This window comes from Desmodus rotundus, chromosome 6 (genome assembly GCF_022682495.2).
Source record: "Desmodus rotundus isolate HL8 chromosome 6, HLdesRot8A.1, whole genome shotgun sequence".
NCBI lineage: Eukaryota > Metazoa > Chordata > Mammalia > Chiroptera > Phyllostomidae > Desmodus > Desmodus rotundus.
The window spans coordinates 110,138,008-110,156,919 of record NC_071392.1 but is presented as its reverse complement, the minus strand read 5'-3'; the positions used below and the strand labels follow the sequence as shown (position 1 = coordinate 110,156,919).

The window sequence follows — 18,912 nt, the reverse complement described above, 5'->3', positions numbered from 1 at the left end:
TGAGACCTACTCTCGACCTGGGCAGAGGCAGGGCCCTGATGTCCCACAGGTGATACAGATGCAGCTGCAGGGCCCAGGCCACCTGACGGCACAGACCCACCGCATGTGAGGCTCATGGCCTGAACCGTGAGGTCACAACCCTTGCCTCCTACCTGCTCACATCCCACTTCTGAACGATCGGCCTTGTGCACAGGGCCACTGCACCAGGCAGTCCAAATGCTGGCCTCATGCACTTGACTCGGTGATCCAGTCAGGCTTCCCAACCCCAGGAAGGATGAAGCCCCTCCCTAGCTGGGCAGCTCTCTCTCGGCTGGCCTGCCCATCTCATCTCACCCATCACCTGCTCAGAGAGGTCCCGCTTCCTGGACCATTGTGTCTAGGGCTGCCCTCATTTGTTTTTCAGGACACCCTTCCCGCACTCATAGACTGCTTGTCTATTGGCCGTCTCCCTCCCTCACAATTGCAAGCTCCCGAGGGCCTGGACGCTGTCTGTGCGGCTCACTGCTGCCTCCCAGCCGCCAAGCACGGCACCTGGTAAGCTCACACGGAGCAGGTCCTCATAGCGAGTAAGTGGCGTCTTAGGTTGCGCACTGAGGACTGAAGATGGCCTCTGGAATGTTTCCACTCTGTAAAAGGATCTGAAGGAGAGCTCAACTGCCCACCACCACACAGGGACTGAGGCACATCACTAACAGGGGTCACGCGACCACAGACACCACTAGCTAACTGGCTGTGGAAGATTTTTCAACTCGTCTCGGGCTGTTTCCTCACTTCTAAAAATGCAGATGGCCCTGGCTGGTGCGGCACAGTGGATTAAGCGCTGGCCTGTGAACTGAAAGGCCGCTGGTTTGATTCCCAGTCAGGGCACATGCCTGGGTTGCGGGCCAGGTCCCCAGTCGGGGGCGTGTGAGAGGAAACTGATCGATGTTTCTCTCCCTTTCTCCCTCCCTTCCCCTCTCTCTAAAAACAAAAAAATAAAATCTTGAAAAAAACGCAGATGTATTTCATCGGGGTTTGCAGGTGCTGAAACGAGGACACAGGCCCAGCCCTGCACCATGCCTGACACGTGGTCCCCGTTCGCCAGCTAATAGAGGAAACAGTCGATCTGATGGACCCCATTTCATCCTTAATGACCGCTCCTACGAGCCTCTCCCATACAGCTGGGCATCAAATAGGCACTTAAATGCTTGCTAAACAAAGCTAAATTCTGGTTTTTAATTATGTTAATCTAAAAAGGCTGTGCACTTTTGCTTTCTTTCTGGGGTTTAATATTCATAAGGTGGAGGGGGGCACTTTGAAAAATTTCCTGGTCTGTTTTGTGCCTAAACAATTTAAGTTTTCTTTATTTAGGATAATCTTGTTTATAACCTCAGCGGTAGATGCTGGAGAAGTGATTAGAATATTCCGATTCATTGTTTCCACTTCACCGCAGAAAGGAGATGGGGCCTGTGTGGGAAACAGTTTTTGTTTAAAAACAAAAATATCTTTGATAATTAAGAGTGGCAAGGGAAATTAAGAAAAAACACACCAAAACTGGGAAGCGGACTATTTACACGTGACGCAACTGACAGTTTTCCCTGGTGCCAAAGACCATTAGGACGCAAATGGTTTCATCTGATCTCCCCCTCCTTCACCTGGAACCATTTCTCAAGCTACAGCGTGGCACACCCTCAGCTTCAAGGGCTATTTTGATGTGGGCAACACCCAGCAAAGCGGTGCCACGGCTCAGTTCAGTCACAGCCCTGCTCCAACTTCCCAGGCACGAGGACGTCGCAGTGTTCGTCTTCTGAGCCCTTTTTAACATGCTAAGTGCGAGTGCTGTATTCGTCGGCAGAGAAGGAAAAGCCACTCTCACTGCCCTGTGAGATCTCTAAATAAAATGCTAACAGGGAAGCAAAGTAAAAACGTGTATGAAGCTCACCTTTTCTTAAGCAAAAGCCAAACTCTTGAAAGAATTATTTTGGGTCTCATTTCTTAGCTCTTAAAGGCGTAGAGTCTGCGGCATGACAGGCACTGATGAAGTTCCTTCTCTCACCTCTGGGGCTCAGAACAAATTATTTTGCCTCCGTAAACCGGTTTCTTCCTCTTTTTCCTAAAGGAAGGTAATCACACCCGCCCCACCCTTCTCACAGGTTCCTTGCGAGGCTCTCAGGAGATGAGGTGCAGGAAAACACTTTGAAGTGTATAATGAAAACACCGTTCCTTCCAGAAAAGAGAGTGTGTGTCTGAGGAATAATTACCACCACCAACCCTAACACTCTGCTGTGCCACGGAAGATTCTCAGACACTCTGAAAAGGGTAAAACATCTGTCTTCTGTTTCACTCATAACTTCCTTCATACAGACTTGGTGGGGGTCCCAATTCTCGGCCAACTGGGTTCTAATTTTGCCCAGTATTTTAAGAAATGAATGCAATCCTCTTTGACTTCTGCAAGCCCGAGGTCAGGAGCAAATACCGTGCCATGCAACCAGGCGTAACTGGGCTTTTGCTGAACTCAGACAAATTCTGAGCTTGGACCCTTGTCCACTTTAAGCTCCTGGGAGCTGAGCCTGAGACCCAGATCTTGTCTGAATGCTCAGAGAACCCAGCCTTGCCCCAAACTCTGGTACCACTGGGTCCTGGGCCAGGTCCTGCCCACCCTGGGTCTCCTGGAGAGCAGATCTCGAAAGCCTGTTCTGCATAATCAGAAGCCAGAAGACAAAGACGGGGCTTCTGCTTTGAAGTGACTGCAGGAACTGCCTGGAAAATGTTCCTAATATGTCTGGAGACATGGCAGAGATGGCCGTTGAACGTGCCAAATGGCCAGCTCCGTCTTTTTTCATACCCAAAGAGAAACACTTTAAAATATATATGTGTACACGATTTAACTTCTGAACAAAAATTTCTTTCTCCTTCCCCCAGGCCCAAATCAGTGGCTTCGGGGAGCACAGTTATCAAGAGATTATCCGGTCCCCAGAGTCTGGGGAGGCACTCAGCTGTGCCCCATGCCTCCCAGTGTCCTGAGGCGAGTGATTATCTCTCAATAACCTGTAGGCCCGTGTAGCTTAAATGATAACTTGACTTTAAAAAATTTAGAACTCGCCGTTAGGCAGTTTCTAAGCAACCTCTGTTTCCATGGCAAAGAAGCCTGGTGTTTATACTGATTTTTCACTTAAAATGCGGTTTTATTGAATTTCACTTCATGCAGGCAGCCATTTCCCTGCATTTCAGCCGTATCTGCAATTGACGGGTATCAGTAAGTACCTAATAAACTCTAGACGCCCACCCAACAGAAGCGGCTCATTCCTTCATGATCAATACCAGGGAGCTCTGGGTGACAGAGCTGGGGGCGAAGGGACCTGGCGAGGTAGGAAATGTGCTGCCAGCATCTGGTCAGCTGAGTTTGGGTCCCGTCTCTCGTGCTTTGCCCAATGTTTCCTAGCACCTGGTCCGGCCTGGCACTGTGCCAGGTGTGTGGGACGCAGGGTGGGTGGACGGACAGAGACTCTGGCCTCCTGGCTCCCTGTCTGCCAGGGAGGACAGACTAAGCACAGAGGCCCGTGGTGCCATGCAGAGAGGGCCATGCTAGGAGTCACATGTGGGGGGAGCCAGGAAGGAGGGGATGAGGCAAGTTTCTTTCCTCTCTGTAAAGAGGGGGGTGCCAGTGAGTTCTAGGGCCCCTTCTAGCTCCAAGTCTACAGTGGTTCACAAGCACAGGCCCTGATCACAGGCCCCGCCCCCCAAGTGCGGCAAAAGCAGAAAGAAACCCCCTCTGCTGCGGATGCAAATATCACAGGGTGTCCTCACCATCACAGTCTAGACAACATCTGCTCACGGGGAGCTCTAGAAAACCCACCAGCCAATCGAGGCCCAGTAAAGCTAAATAAACTGTAACCGAAATTCAGAGCTTCCAGCTCTCCTGGGTGACAGGCTATTCTTTCTCTGTCAATTACTTGCTTGAGGGATCTGCTGCTGCTTGTCTCTTTCTGGATGTATAAAATGCTCTCATGAGCTGTCTGTGTAAAAGCCGGTGATAAAGAACTTGTGGCTTTGTGATCTGTTTATTTATTTATTTATTTTGTGCTTCTGAAGCAGTTACTCAGGGATGTCTCCTTAGGAACACGATACAGACCGTCTGTGCATGGGCACGACTAAATGCAGTTGGAAAATCAACTCACTTGCTGGAAAGCGAGTGGATTCACAAAGTTATTTTAGCTTCCCTGTTACTCCCTCTCTGGCAGAAGAGCCTCCACGCTCTTCTTTCCTGTGACTCCATACACGCTGATGCTACAAATGAGGCCGTGTGTTTCCTTTTAAACAAATGGACGCTCAGGGTGTCGACGTGGCCTAGCCAGCAAGCAGTGGGCCGACGCTTCTGCACTCGGTAATTTACTCTAATGGGTCTCGGTTCATTGGTTAACCAGTATTTCAAGCCTGTCCTTTCTTGCTATTCAATTCAGCTATCTTCCCCTGCACAGAGGTCGTTTTTTGTTTCTAAATGCTGAAAATGGAGGATTATGACTTGAAGCAACAATTTACTCTCTAAATAAATACTACCAATTACCTTTGCAGCTTACACATTCTCGTTAAGACTTAACTACATCCTGTTCAAGACCATCCATCTATCAATCTAACTCCAACACACATACTCATATCGAGGCTGATATTAAAAATATTTCAGTGCAAGGGGACAGAATTTAAAACCATAAACACCAGTAGAAGCTTATGATGCTAATCGTGCCCCTAAAGTACCTCAAGACAAAGTATCATAAATGCAGCGGAACACTCCGTTGCTTTGTGCATATTTAAAAAGATACGGCACTGAGAGGACCAATCTGTCACAGGCAATTCAAAAATAAAACAGAGCCTAGAAGGGTTTTAAGTCCCACGGGGGTGGGATCAGAAAGAGCCCCTTCCATCCTGCCAGCTCTCTGGCCTCCAGGCCTCCTGCAGGCCCAGACCCCATAATAACAGTGACGATGCTGCTGGGTGCAGATCTTCCAAAGTGGCCCTGGCTTGGGCCTTGACCCCGGCTGGCTGACTCTGAGGCCACATGCAGTGTTTCCTGCTCCTCCCTGGAAGATTCATACCAAGAGGACAAAGACATCCTCGTAGCAGCCCACCTATTTTGCACCCCTCCCCCTGGACGTTTTCCTAGAACCCAGGCTCTGGCACTAAGCCAGCAGCCTCCGCTGATGGATGTTGTGAGAAGCAGCTCTGGGAAATGTACTTCCGTATTTACTGCAAGGCTGTTAGGGATATTAGTCATAACGATACCCAGTGTTCCTCTAAGATAACCCGTGGAGAAATTTTCTTAGGGTTCAATACCAAGGAAAGCGATGCTTCTTTCTGAAAAGCTTCCTTTTCTTACTCCAGCAATGACCAGAACTGTGTAACAGATGCGTTTCCCTCTTTGTCCTTTCTGTTAGGAGGCCCAGGCCCACACTGAAGGCTCCTCTCTAGCAAGGAAGGGTGCAGAGCTCTAGACCTGCACTTTATATGTTAACCTCAACCCTGGTTTCACCTTGTTTTCCTCTTAAGAAATTTGTTCACTTCCTATTCTCCTTGCTGCATACACTTAATTTGTAAGATGCCCTAGGTCTTTTGGGGAATAAGGAGGAAGTTTAAATAATGACAACTACTATTTTCTGACTTTTCACTCTGTGCTGATATTTTGTGCTAACGAATAATCTATATGACTTTACTGAATCCTTGTAATACCTGCATTAGGAGGAAAATAATAGATATAGTTATTCTAGTCTTACAGATGAGGAAACTGAGACTTTGAGAAGTAAATTAATTCGCCCACGGTTACAATGCAACTGAGCAGCAACGGGAGGCCAACTGTAGCTTGGTTTTCATCTTTGAAATCTTTCAGCTCTCAACACAGTCCCTGGCTCACCCCACAAAATCTTTTAAATAAATACACACGTAGTAAGACAATCAAGGCCATTTTCCTGGCTACTTTACTAGGTACTGAGACCATCACATTCCCTCCAGCTGCTTAGGTGTTCAGGACAGACCACAGACCCCACAACGGGACAGATGGCGTGGCAACCCTGTGGTCTGCCCAGGCATTTGATACCTGAAACCCACTTCGTGCAGGGGGTCCAGCTACCAGGAGCATCGAGAACACCCTGGTTCTCAGCCCAGCGCAGTATGTCATGCACGTCCCAGACTTGCCTTTCCCACTGGGTGGTAAGATGGTCCACCCCGGCAGATTATCCGTCACATGACGACACGGAGGAATCAGGGAAAGGACGGGCAGCATTTGCTCCAAGCAGCACAGAAGTCCCTGTCTTCAGATCTGAAGCCCGGCACCCCACTTTGTTTGTAATCTGCACGGCAGATGTCTCTTATCTTTGACACCGGGAAATCGTGCCTATATGTGCACAGTGAACGGCTTCAGATCTGAGTGTATTTTTAGAACAATGAGGCTGGAAAAGAAAAGCAGCAATGCCTGTCAAAAGATGGATAATGGGAAAGCTAACTACTTGGGTCTGGATTTGTCAACTATTAATCAAATGTCAAAAGGAAAAATATTAGCAGTGCCTTCATTTCCACATTGGGTGCAATTCAAGGGGGAAGCAGCTTTGCAGCCCAGCCTCATACCAACTGCCCACACCATTTAAGGAGATGAGCTACTAATTTCAAGCTCAGCTGAACTAACGGATCGCCTCTGTGACTCCTGATCCGTTCAAATATAATAGGCTCAGGTGTGGGCAGAGAGAGGCGCCGGGACTCTGACAGGGATGAAATGAACGCGCCTCTGCCAGTCTGTACTTGTCCAGGGTTTGAAGGCACCGGCTGGTTCTTTGATGGGCTGGGATCCTACTGCTAGAAAGCAAGCGGGGAAGTCCGTCAGTAAATGAGCCTTCGAGCCTGCTAGTGACTTCTCAAACAAACGGGCAGTAGAGGCAGGTGGCATAATTAACATGACAAGATCATTCTGAGGCGAAAAACTGTTCCAATTTGAGTCAAGATGAAGCAACAACAACAACAAACACCATGCCCGAGCGTATGTGCAAATGCACAACCCATGCGTAATACATCGCACACTTGTAAGTTTCCACATCCCACACGGGTGTGCAAACACACATAAATACACGTCTGAAACATAAGCGCCGTGAGGGCAGAGGCTTCCTGTCTGCCTCCCGCAGTTTTTAGTGCCTGGACCAGTCAGTGCCCGAGACACGGCAGCTCCTCGGCCTAATCAGTGAGCACCGAGTAGACGCCCTCACATATTAATGCAATTCATCTGCACAATGGCTCTGGGAGGAGGTGTTATCGCCACCCCATGTTTACAGAGGAAGGAAATGAGGCAACTACATCATTTGCTCAAGGTCACAGAGCCAGTAAGGTTTGAACCTAGCTTTGTCCACTTCCAAGCCTGGTGTGCTTTGCCCTCATACCATGGGTAGGCAGAGGACACGGGGAGGGGACTGCCCCCATCCCACAGGAAACACACACACACACACCAAGGGCTGCAGCATCCAGTACCGGCACAATCACAGGGTGACCAGCTGGTCACTACCTGTTAGCACCCTGTACCCCCATCTGGACTCTGGGGTCGGCAGGTAGAGGCAGGACTAGGGGTGAACATCAAGTGGCCTAAAAACATTGTTCCTCAGCACGAGTCTTGTTGGGCACGGACTCCATCTTTTAAAAATAGGTATTGTTCTGTTTGTTCTTTATAGCCCTGGGGTGGAAGACTCATTGGATGATTGAAGACCTCCCTGCACAAGACAGGGAGCCTCAGAGGCTGCTCAGATAGGCCCAGGAGTATGGTTTTAATGGAATTGAGTTGAACCAGGCTGAACATGTACTGGCTTGAAGGAAAAACACAGAAATTTAGGGTGTGTGCTCACATCTCAAATTCCTTTCATGTTTGGGAAGGAAAAGCTCCATGGCCAGAAAGGCACAGAACTGTGGAGGCCCATTGCATGCTGGGAGATATCTCAGAGGTTTCTGAAGCCACTTGGGAATTGAAATCAGTTAAGTTTGCCTCTGCCAAGGATGAGATTGGGGCATAGCTGATATGACCTGTTATTCTGTAATCCAATGCTTACCCTCAGGAGCACTACCTTATTTATAGCTTGTGCTATGCTCACCCCTCCTCCTGACCCCAAGTATGATTTTCTCATTTGTTATCCATTGAAGCTATTTAACTAGATGTGCTTTGGGGGAGCTGGTATTTTTCTTGCAGAGCCAGTTAACAGTGACACCTGGTGGTAACATACAGCAAGGTTATACCCTACCCCCTATCCCCACCCCACCCCCAAGTTGCAAGATTTATGCCCCTCCTTACGAGGCACAGTCGCTAGATAAAAGCATTAAACTGGAATGGCATCTCCGTTCTCAGCATTTACAGCCTCGGTTATATCAACCACCCCCTGATCAATTTCCATTTCTAGAGTTTACAGCCTGGATGTAAAAGCCTGCCACCAAGGCTATATTTAATGTGACAAATTAAAAAAGCAAACACAGCCTCGGTCATTCTTCGGAGCCGGGAAAAGCAAACAGAAGGAAGGAAACACCCAAGTGTAATGCACACAAAGAGGAATCTTTACGGAGCTGCCAAATTTGCCTCCATTCCAACTCCAGGGTGGCTGCCCCTCAGAGGTCCCATCAGCCCGCCTGCAGACCTACAGGTGCTGGGGCTCACCCACATCCTCTCAGAGCAGTCACTGGCCCTCACAGGTGTCCTCTCCAGCCCTGTCAGACAGGGGGGCCCCTTGCAAAGCAAGCTGGTCATCTGCCCAGTGTGGAACTCACTACCTCAGAGGGAGTTGGAGTTCTCTTGACTGCTCTGGCTTTAGCAGTTCTTCTGAGTGCCGAGCTGAGGCTGGAGTTTTTGTAACCCTCTGGCTAGAGGGCTCCCCCTGGGGCCCTGGCAACAAGCACAATAGCCTTGTCTTCTCCCATGAGTGAGTGGGGCCGGGGGCGTCACTGACTGCTGTGTGGGGAGTACTGAGGGGCAGGCGTGGAAGCAGGGGGCTGGCAAGGAGGCCTGTGCAACTTCATTCAGGTGAGAGATGAGGATGGCCTGGCCCCTGACCTGGAGGCTGGGAGGTGAAGAGAAGCAGACAGATTTTGTAAGTTAGGTAGACAGGCTTCACTTCTGGAATGGGTGCGGGGCATGAAGGAAAGAGAAGAATTAAAGACAAACAGCTGAATGGATGGTGTGGCCATCTGCTGCCCTTGTTCACCAGTCCCTGCAGGTAGGACTGTCTCGGTGCCACTCGGCCCACCCGTCTCCCTCTCTCCACTGGGTAATGAAGCTCACAAAGAGACCAGGTTTCCCATTGTCTCACGCTTCCTCTCCCATTTAAAGAGCTTATTAATTTTTGAATCAGGATGCCAAATCAGCTCCGGATCAAGGATAACACTGATGTTTTCTCCCCTGACTTCAAAACAAGTGTGCAGGTGATGTATTTGTGAAGCAATCAACCTTGCACTTTCTCCCCTCCCAGCCCGGCAAGAGGAAGGTCATCTGACTCAGCCCCGCACGGAATGCCACGGAGCAAACAAAGGCACCACAGTCAAGGGGCCTGGCTGCCCCTTCCTCCTCCCCGGCACCCCGAACACCAGCTCAACATTCGGCAAGGCCCAGTTCTGGGTTTAATTGGTTTTTGTGGCCACAAAAAAAAGAGAGAAAATGAAAAGATAACGAATTGCAAATATTAGCTGTCTGTTGGGTCTAAACTCAAAGGACCAAAAAGGGTGGGTGTGGGAGGAGAGTGGGGCAGGGACTGTGAAAATCAGATCTTTGCAACTCTTGGTTATAAGAGGCACACAAAAGAACTTACTTCTGGATGAACTCATTATGGTCTTGACTTGTACTTCAAATCCTACACAATTAGCCTCCAGGACACTGCCCAGGGGAGGACCATTCCTCCCCAGTCAGTTGTCTGAGGAATAAGAATGTCTGGGGGTAAGAACTGGGTTAGGATGCACCTGTGTGCTGGAGAAATCGCAACTGATTCTGCGCCTAGGGGATGTGATGGGAAAGTGACAGAAAGAAAAAAGGAAACTGGGGACGTCAAGAGTAAAACATTGCAAAGGACAATAAATCAATTCAAAAAGATTTCCATTAGTCCCAGAGAGCAAGATTTCTAGGGGAGCAGGTCGGCTTTCCTCATTCCCCAGCCAGAGCGGCCTCTCAGCCCTCAGGGAACGAGATTACTCCCACCCCACCAAGGAAGACCGGGGATGTTTCCAGAAGCCTCAGAAGGGGATGGACTGTTTCTTCGCTCCGGGACACAGAGCTGCAGGGACACAGCGCCGGGCTACACGGGCCAGCTTTTGCTCCGGCAGCAGAGGTCTAGGGGTGGCAGTTCCGGGGCGCAGGCTGCTCCCAGCTGAGAGGAAAGCTGGAGAAAGTGGGGCCAGTGTGCATTTCGGATCTCAAGTCTGGGGGACGCTGCTGTGCTCAGAGTTTTAGCTTTTGAGAAAAAACATTAGGACTCGAGGAACCAGACATAGCCTCTTCCATCAGAGGTGGTACAGCTATTCTCAAATAAGCAAGACTCTTGGAAATGAGAATCACATAATTTCAGAGTCGAAAAAGGCCCTTTAAGCCATTAACCCAGTGGTTCTTAACAGGTCTTGGTTCACAGGCTCCCGTTATAATTGGACGAACAGTAAGAATTCTGTCTGGAGAAAGGCGCATCTGCTTGCACACACCCAATTCTGCATATAATCTGTGAGGGTTCACGGCGCCTGATGCCCATTAAGATGCTCCCTGGAGTCAAGACATGCAAGATCAGTAACCCAATGCTTTCACTTTGTAGATGAGGGAGCTGAGGTTCAGAGAGGTGCCAGGGTCACCAGACAAGCAGGGCCTCGAAGCAGATTGCCTCCGAACGCCCTGCCCCCTCCAGCATCCAGCCCCATCCAGCTTTCTGCCTTTTGCCCCTTTGGCACTGTTGCTGACGTCGCAGCAGAGGTAAAGGTGACTTGCAAAGAGAAATGCGTCTACTGAAAATACCATCTCTAGAGGCAGAACAGTTAAAGAAATTACCTTAACCTAGCAAGAAGACAGAGAAGAGGAAAGCGCAGAGATGCCTCAACTCGGCTTCCCGTTAGCAAATCATCCATAATTTAGGACAAACGTAAAGGGATGCGGATGATCAAGCAGACGTACCTCCTGGCAGCCTCTTGTAATTTCACAGGCTGTTTGGCGCTGAGGTAAATCAAGCAGGCATCAGCCACTTTATTCAGGTCGCCCTCACCTGCAGAGAGGAGAAATAAAACAAGTGCTGGCCCTCAGAGTTCATTTGGGACAAGCAGTAACCAACTACCGTGTGGTCAAACTGGAAGAGCCAGGCAAGGTGCCGTGGGCCCTTGTTACTCCACCCAACAAGTCAAAAAACACATCAGGGTAAGTGCATAAATGAGGCCAAGGTCAGACTGAAGGACGTGCACAGGAAGGGAGATGAGGGGAGCGTGGTTAAGCAGACAGGGCAATGGTGGGCGTGAGACAATGCCGAGTGTGTGTCCAGGTGACACTGCCTGGTACCCACCTAGGTCCAGTCTCTCGCAGAGGGGGCCCAGGCCCTGCAAGACGGCCAGCTGCAACTTGAAGGCCAGCGTGTGGGAGTAAACTGGTCCAGCCCGGGCACTGATGGGAGCCTGGGTGACCAAGGAGCCGGCCAGCTTTGGCAGGACATCTTTGCAGAACCGGCTGCGGAGAAAATCACCACACCTGCCTCCCAGAGTGCGCAGCACCTGCAGAAACAGCCCCTGAGCTGGTGACTGAACATCGCCAAGGTAGCAAGAGAGCTAAAGAATGCTTGGTAATTCGATTTCTTCTAGGCCTCTGCTTGAAAAAAAATAAAATTACTGCTGTTAATTCCTTGCCCATGGTTTGTGATTCTGACAGTTATGAATTTGGAGGTCTCTGCTCCCAAGGTATGGCTGCTTCTATCCATAAATACAGATTACACGGAGAATAATGCAAAGAAATCTTGGGCTGGATGAATATGATTAATCCCTTGATTTTCCTCCCTTTGTTGTTAAAAAAGACCTTAAAGCAGTTCGCATAGATCATCTCTTGAGTCTTCCTAACATCCCTTGAGAAAAGACTTGTGTTTTTAACTCTTGCTAGCTGCACAAACAGACGCCGAGGCCGGGCTGCTGCCATGGGCAGGTGCCGGGAGGACAGCGGCGGGCTGAGGCCCCTTGGCTGAGCACGGGCAGAGCCCCCAGCGGTCAGAGCCGAGTCGGCGTTCCTTCTGTCCCACCACACAGTCTCCTGTACACGTCACCCGTACTCCATCTCTCACAACGGGCAGTTCCTTTGCATGTCTCATTTTAAACTTTCTCTAGCAGAACATATTGAAACGCTTTGCCCCGCTGCACAAGACTAAGAATACAGGGTAACAGGAATTTCTTTAAAAATTGGTAAGCAGGGTAGAACCAGCACAGAGGCTGTTTGCTGGCTTTGCAGAGAATGAGGCGCTTGTTTCGGGTCCCTCAGCTGGGCTGCACAAGGGCAGGCAGGCCTCAGGGGTCCCAACCTGTCCGGGACTGGAGAGCAGCCTCAGTCACAGTGCACACACCTTTATATCCTTTCATTTTTCTACGCTTGCTGTCATTTCAGATAACCTACTAATTTTCACAAAGAAAAGCAGCACGCCTCCCTCCCCTGCCCTTCTTTCTCTCTTGTGCGCTCTCGCTACACACACACACACACACACACACATATCATTTCATGTTCTGCTTCTGGAAAAAATTAACGATTTCATAAGTTTTAAATGTAAGCGTGTGTTTTGATCTGGTACATGCTTAAGAATCTCACAGAAAACCCAATTACCTTTGCCTAGTATCTTAGCTGCATTCCTGGCTTCATTTTTATATCCCTACACATCTTTTTTCTTGCCTCATCTTGCTCACATACTTCTAATTTATATTAGCTTGCCACGGTAAATGTATCTCTGTAGGCTGCCTTAAGTGCTTTTTAGAACAAGGAACAATATAAATAAATAAGCTAAAATATGTTTGTTAATACAAGCCGAAGTCAGTTAGGGAGAATAATACCTTACATATATGTAAGGCTTTTAATTTTTCAAAGCATCTCACCAAACAGCCCCATTTTACCCTTGACAATAACTATGAGAAAGGTGAGGCAGGTATTCCCAAGCCCAGCCTGGAAATGGGGGGTCATGGGTTTGTCTGAAGTCACCTGGCTGGGCAGAGGATGCCCATCACTAGGACCTAGGTCCCTTCCCTTTGACTCTTGTTCAGTGCAAAGAACATGGGCGTGAACTCACAGGTTGGGCTCTACCCCTTACTAGCTGCGTGATCTTGAGAGAATTCCTTAGCTTCCCTGAGTTTGTTTCCTCCTCTGTCAAAAATGGGGATAATGATATCCACCTTACCAGGCTGTTGTAAGGAGATGAGCTCCCGTATGGGGAAATGCCAAGCACACCACCTGGCACACAGTAGGTGCTTAATAAATGCTGGTGGCCCTTTCGAGGTACATTACACTGATATCGGATAAAAAGAGAACCAATCCCAAAAGACGCTGGTGAGCTCTGCGCTAACTGCGCTGCATCCCCACGGCAGCAGCGGGCCCCCAGGGCGGTACCTTGAAGGCTCTGAGCACTGCCCGGGGGTCATCGTTTGTGAGTCGGTGCACGAGCGAAGGCCAGGCCCGGTGAGCCATGGGAAGGAGCTGGTCCTTGTGGGACTGCAGGACTTCCACACATAGACCCAGCACATCCAGGACCTGAAGGAAAGAGGGCACAGCTTCAGGAGACAGGCCAGGCTTGCACCCAGATACCTGGCGATCAGGTCAGCATTCTAAAAGAATAAAATTTCAGAAACTCACTAACCAGAGAAATATTTACTAAGTCCTAACAACATGCCAAGCACTGGCTAGGTACTGGGTGGGGACACACAGGGACAAAAACACGTTTCCTTGCCTTTGTGGGGCTTTGGTCAGCTGCGGAAAGTCCTGAATGAGGTAGCACTCAAAGAAAGAAATGATCACCAATTGCAACAAGCGCTAGGAAGGAAACCTCTAAAAGGAGACAAAGGGTGAGTAGGAGTTAGTCGTGCGCGCAGAGTGAGAGTGTCCCTAGCGTTGCAGGAACGAGGAAGACCCAGAGCCGGGGAGCCTGCGGTGCTCAGGGACCTGAAAAGCAGGGCAGCGGGAGCGTGGCAGAGCGGGGGTGGGGTGGGGTGGGACCACACAGGTGTCATGTTAAGGATTTTTCACTTTGTACCAAGGGCAGTGGGGAGCCATCAAAATGTTTTAAGCAGGAAAGTGGCATGATACAGTTCATGTTTTATAAAGGTCACTCTGGCTGCTGGGTGGAGAAGAGACCTGAAGCTCGAGACGGAGTGAGGAGGCCCTTTAGGAAGCCATGGCACATGTCCACATGAGGAGGAAAGTGAGGTGGCCACATGATGGTGGCAGAGAAGTGACAGGATTTGTCACCTGTTTTGAAGATGAAATGGCTTAAACTGCTGAAAGAGTTGATATTGGGGAGATGAAGAAAGGTATGAGAACTGCACGGGTTTAGGTCTAGCAGCTGAAAAGATGCAGGTGCTGCTTAATGAGACAGGAACAATGGACGAGGATCATTGAGAGGTGAGGTGAGATCAAGTTCTGTTGCTTCCAAATGGAGAGGTCAAGTAGGCAGCTGGGATACAGGTCCATCTCAGAAGAAAGGTTTGGGGTAGATGTAAACTGCACTTTTCACTTTCCATCAGAATATGTTTCCTGATCTCTCATCTCTCAAAGCTCCCTCGGAACAGATGGTCGGCTTCAGTCATCGCAGGCAGTGGCCGCTGATGCAGGCTCCCTGCCCGCAGCCCTCGAAGAGCAGGGGCGGGGGCGTGTCTGAGTCAGAAATACAGAGGAAGCCCTTATTAAGTGCCTACTACGTGCTGGTCACACTGAGACTGGAACAGAAACAAAGAACAAAAGAGGCCTGCCCCTGAGGGGTGAACAGCTAGGCAGGGGAATAAGAGAAACCTCAACATACAACCGAGAACAGAGCAGCGTGGGGGAAATGGCTTGGGTATTTCTGACTGGTACCCAAGCCATTGAATTTGAGTTCTGTTATTAACTGGGCAAGTTATGCCATACTTCATTAATTCAAGGACATACGTTTCCTCCTCTGCCTGGAATGTTCTTCTCTCTGCCTTTGCCCCTTGGCATGGTCGGCTCCTTCTCAAACTTTTAAGTCTCGGTTTAAATGTTACCAGCAGAGAAGCCTTCCTGACAACCTAAATCCGAATGCAAGCTCTGTCTCATTCAACAGGGTTTGGCGGAGTGGGCCCCCGTGTTTACTACGTGGGTGAATTGTTGTTTTCCATCATAGAACCTGCTTATTACCTTCATAGCATTTCCTCAACCTGTGAGAGTGTGTTTGGGTATCGCCTCTTTTCCCCACAAGACAGGAAGTTCCATGAAGACAGGGATCATACCTGCTTCATTTCCTCCTATACGCCCTCTGCCTGACCTGCAGCAGTCCTCAGAGAGCAATGAGTGAGTAAGTGAAGAAATGAATGAGAGTATACGTTACACTGGATGCGGTTTTGCATTGATAATCAACACCCCAGTGAGGTAGGTACCATCATCTCCACTTCACAGACGAAGAAGCTGAGGCTCAAAAAGGTGAATGAATGACTCAAGGTCACATGGCTAGTAAGGCAGAGCCAGGATTTGAACCCAGGTCTGTAGGAATGACTCCAATATTGACTTTCTCAATAACTATGGTATGTATATAACTGCTACAAAGTCTCCATAAAAGGGAAGATGCTTGGCGAATGTGTTAATACCAACCAGGCACAGCCTTGCGTGGAGCAGGCACTGGAAAACTGCCTCCTGAATGGGAACAACAGATGCATGCTAAGAAGTGCCTCTGGGAAGACTAAGCAAATCTCTCAAAACACGGAGGCTGGAGATAATCTGTGCAGTGGGGTTTCTCAGCCCACCACCCTGAGAAGGACAACATGCTCTCATTAGTACCAGTAATTCATTGAGGCAGTTGTGTTTCTCAGTCATGCTGCTGGTGGGGATGAGTGGGGCAGGCTGTGTTTTTTCCCTTTGGGTATTAAGACTTCCCCCAGATGATTCTGAAAGCCCTGTCCCGAATGCCCACCCCACCGCACTCCACTGTCCCGTTCCTGGAGTCACAACTGTGTAGTTTAAGTCCTTGCTGATGGCGATGCTGCTTGGGAAACTGCCAGCAAGGATGTAAGATTAAGAACAATGTTGGTGTTTTTCCTGGGATGAAAACGGAAACAGAAACAGAGATAAGGGCTAGCCTCAGGCTTGGAGAATGACCATTTTAAAGTACTAACCACATCTTGCATTAAGTCAGCTCTGAAAATGACATCCTTTCCAAAGCATATACTTCTCTTTCCCTTGGAGACTCAATGACTCTCCAAAACTTTGTGGTTTTTTAATTCCACAAAAGGGGACTCAGCTCCTTTAGGCATCTGAGCTAATACAGAAAGACCTAAGAATGACAACCCACAGATAAATTCCTCTTGATGGCTTCTCCTGGCTACCACACACAGACTAGGAGATAAGGGCAGCTACTTGCTCAACTGTGAAGTCGCTGCCAGCCCAACCAAAGTGAGTCCTGCTGCGTGAATGCAGGGAAAGGGCCGCACACTGACCTTCAGGCGGATTTTCAGATTTTTATCTGACAACAAGTGGATGCAGCGCTCCATCACGTCTGTGGCTATTTGGATCTGCAGTGGCAGTGGTGGCTTCACATGGGGACCGGTGTCATTCTCGTCTGCTCCGGGAGGGCCTGACTGCTCCTCTGGAAAAAGAGCATAACTGGGGACAGTGTTTTACAAGAGACGCCCAACTCCAACTTGATCTCCCAACCTCAGATCAGGAATGGGACTTACGTCTAGGGAAAATGTCTAGGAACTGATCCTTAGGAACCCATGTTAAATTCGGGTCAAGGTATGAGTCACGATATTCATCAAAGCATTAACTGTGACAGCTAAAAACCGGGGAAAACCCTCCAAGTCCACTCAAGAGGGAATGGTTTTATAAATCTTGGAACAGCCCTAAAATTTGTGTTTACCAAGGGCTTTAATGACAAGGGAAAATGCCTACGAAATAATAGTGGTAAAAAGAGGAAAGCGCCCTGAGTGGTGTGGCTCAGTGGGCTGGGGGTTGTCCTGCAAACAGAAAGGTTACCAGTTTGGTTCTGGGCCAGGTCCCCAGTTGGGGGCGTGCAAGAGGCAACCAATCGATGTCTCTCTCGCACATCGATGTTTCTCTCCCTCTCCTTCTCTCTCCCTTCCCCCCTCTCTAAAAATATAAATAAAATACTTTTAAAAAGAAACATTCATTATAAAAAAGAGGAAAGTAGGATATAGTATTGTACACAGTGTGAGCACTATTATAGAAATTTTTATATACAGATGGGAGGAAGTGTAACAAAATATTAACAGAGAGGGGTCATGAGATAGATAAGAGGTGACTTCTATTTTTCCTAGACCTTTGGTCTTTTCTATATTTCCATTAATAAATATTTAAACAAAAAAACATAAGGGAGCAAGGTTCTAACATGGAGCCCTGAGGCCACGCAGTTAGTCCCCTGGTGGCATCTGGCCCTCTGCTCTTTTCTCCTGGTTCATCCTTTGCCTCAAGGGGGACGTCTCTGTCTTCGCCGTCAGCCTTTAGGATCTTCTGATGGCCGAGATCAAGCTTTACTCATCTTTGTATGAGATACCAGGGCAGCCTGGCACCACACACAGGGTTTGGAGAGAGGTGGTCGGTTCAAGTCTCGCCTGCACAACCCATTACCCGTCCTCTCCTCCCATATCATCTCACCCGGTAAAATGGATAGAGCATGTACACCTCATTCGCTTGCTGAGAGAGTTCAACAAAATGAATGGTGCCAGCTATTATTATTCTTTCACTGCCTAGAGTGCTTTGTTGAATGAGAAGTATACGTTTGCAAATTAAAACAACAACAAAAAGACTTGAGAGTTTCATGAAACCCAGGCCCAAATCCCTACCCTGAAAAATTTTCCTCTGTTTACTTATGGCCTCGGGCCTGCCCCCACCCCCATTACCAGCTGTGCTTATTTCCATGAAGCTGAGCACTGCTCCCTTAACTTTTTCCCATTTCAGCTTCCTCTGCTGGAAAAACAGAATCTTACAGTAGAGGCCACACCTGTCTCTGACAGATGCTGAAGAGACAAATGAAAATGCACTTGTACGATGCTTGGTTTTCTTGGAGAATGGGATCTCAGACACACAAGATGCTTTTCTTGTGGCTAAAACAAAAAATGTGTGTCAAACCAGCATCAAGCCAAACATCCTTTAGAACGCCAAATGTGTGGTATGTGCTTGATGAATGACAATTATAAGAATGATAAGGCTGTGCTTTTCTTCCCAGAGGAGGATTTGTTGTTTGAAATTCACCTACTGCCAAATGTTATTTGAGGGACGTGGATTTTTCTGTTACTGGAAGAAAGGTTTGATTCATTCAGTCTGCTCTTTGTGAACATCAACTAGGACCAGCAGATCCTAATCGTGAAAGAATGGATTCACTGACAAAGCTAGAATTTCAAACAAGAATGGCAAATCCAGATTATGAGGAATCAAGCTGCCTCCCCTTCTTCAGGTTTGAGTGAGGGGTGCAGTTCACGAAAAGAAGGATTGGGTTGGAATAACACTGAGAAGAAAAAGCCCGATAGATTTCTGATCAGAAAACTCCATCCTTGGGGAAACCAATGAGTTGACTCTGCATAAATCATTACTTGGGCCCTGTGATGCTTCCCTGCTATTTAGAAGGAATTTGTTGTAATTAGTTGCATTGAGCTACTATTTCCTGCTATCCTGGAAGTATTGGCTTCAGTTCACCAGAGTCTCAGAGTAGAAATTGCCAAAAAAAGAAAAAGAAAGAAATCTGCTTGATTCCAATCTAACAAAGTAATTTG

At 48.5% G+C, this 18,912-nt stretch overlaps 1 protein-coding gene across 2 annotated transcripts in view; it reads right to left on the bottom strand.

Moving 5' to 3' along the window:
* Window positions 1-18,912, bottom strand: part of TTI1 (TELO2 interacting protein 1) — a 48,249-nt gene that overhangs the window by 3,069 nt on the left and 26,268 nt on the right. For both annotated transcript variants that reach the window (XM_024559436.3, XM_045194509.2), the window contains exons 4-7: window positions 16,621-16,769; window positions 13,571-13,711; window positions 11,505-11,709; window positions 11,126-11,213 (exon numbers count right to left, since the gene is read on the bottom strand). In XM_024559436.3, coding sequence (XP_024415204.2) covers window positions 11,126-11,213; window positions 11,505-11,709; window positions 13,571-13,711; window positions 16,621-16,769 — 583 coding nt within the window. The remainder of the gene's footprint in view (window positions 1-11,125; window positions 11,214-11,504; window positions 11,710-13,570; window positions 13,712-16,620; window positions 16,770-18,912) is intronic.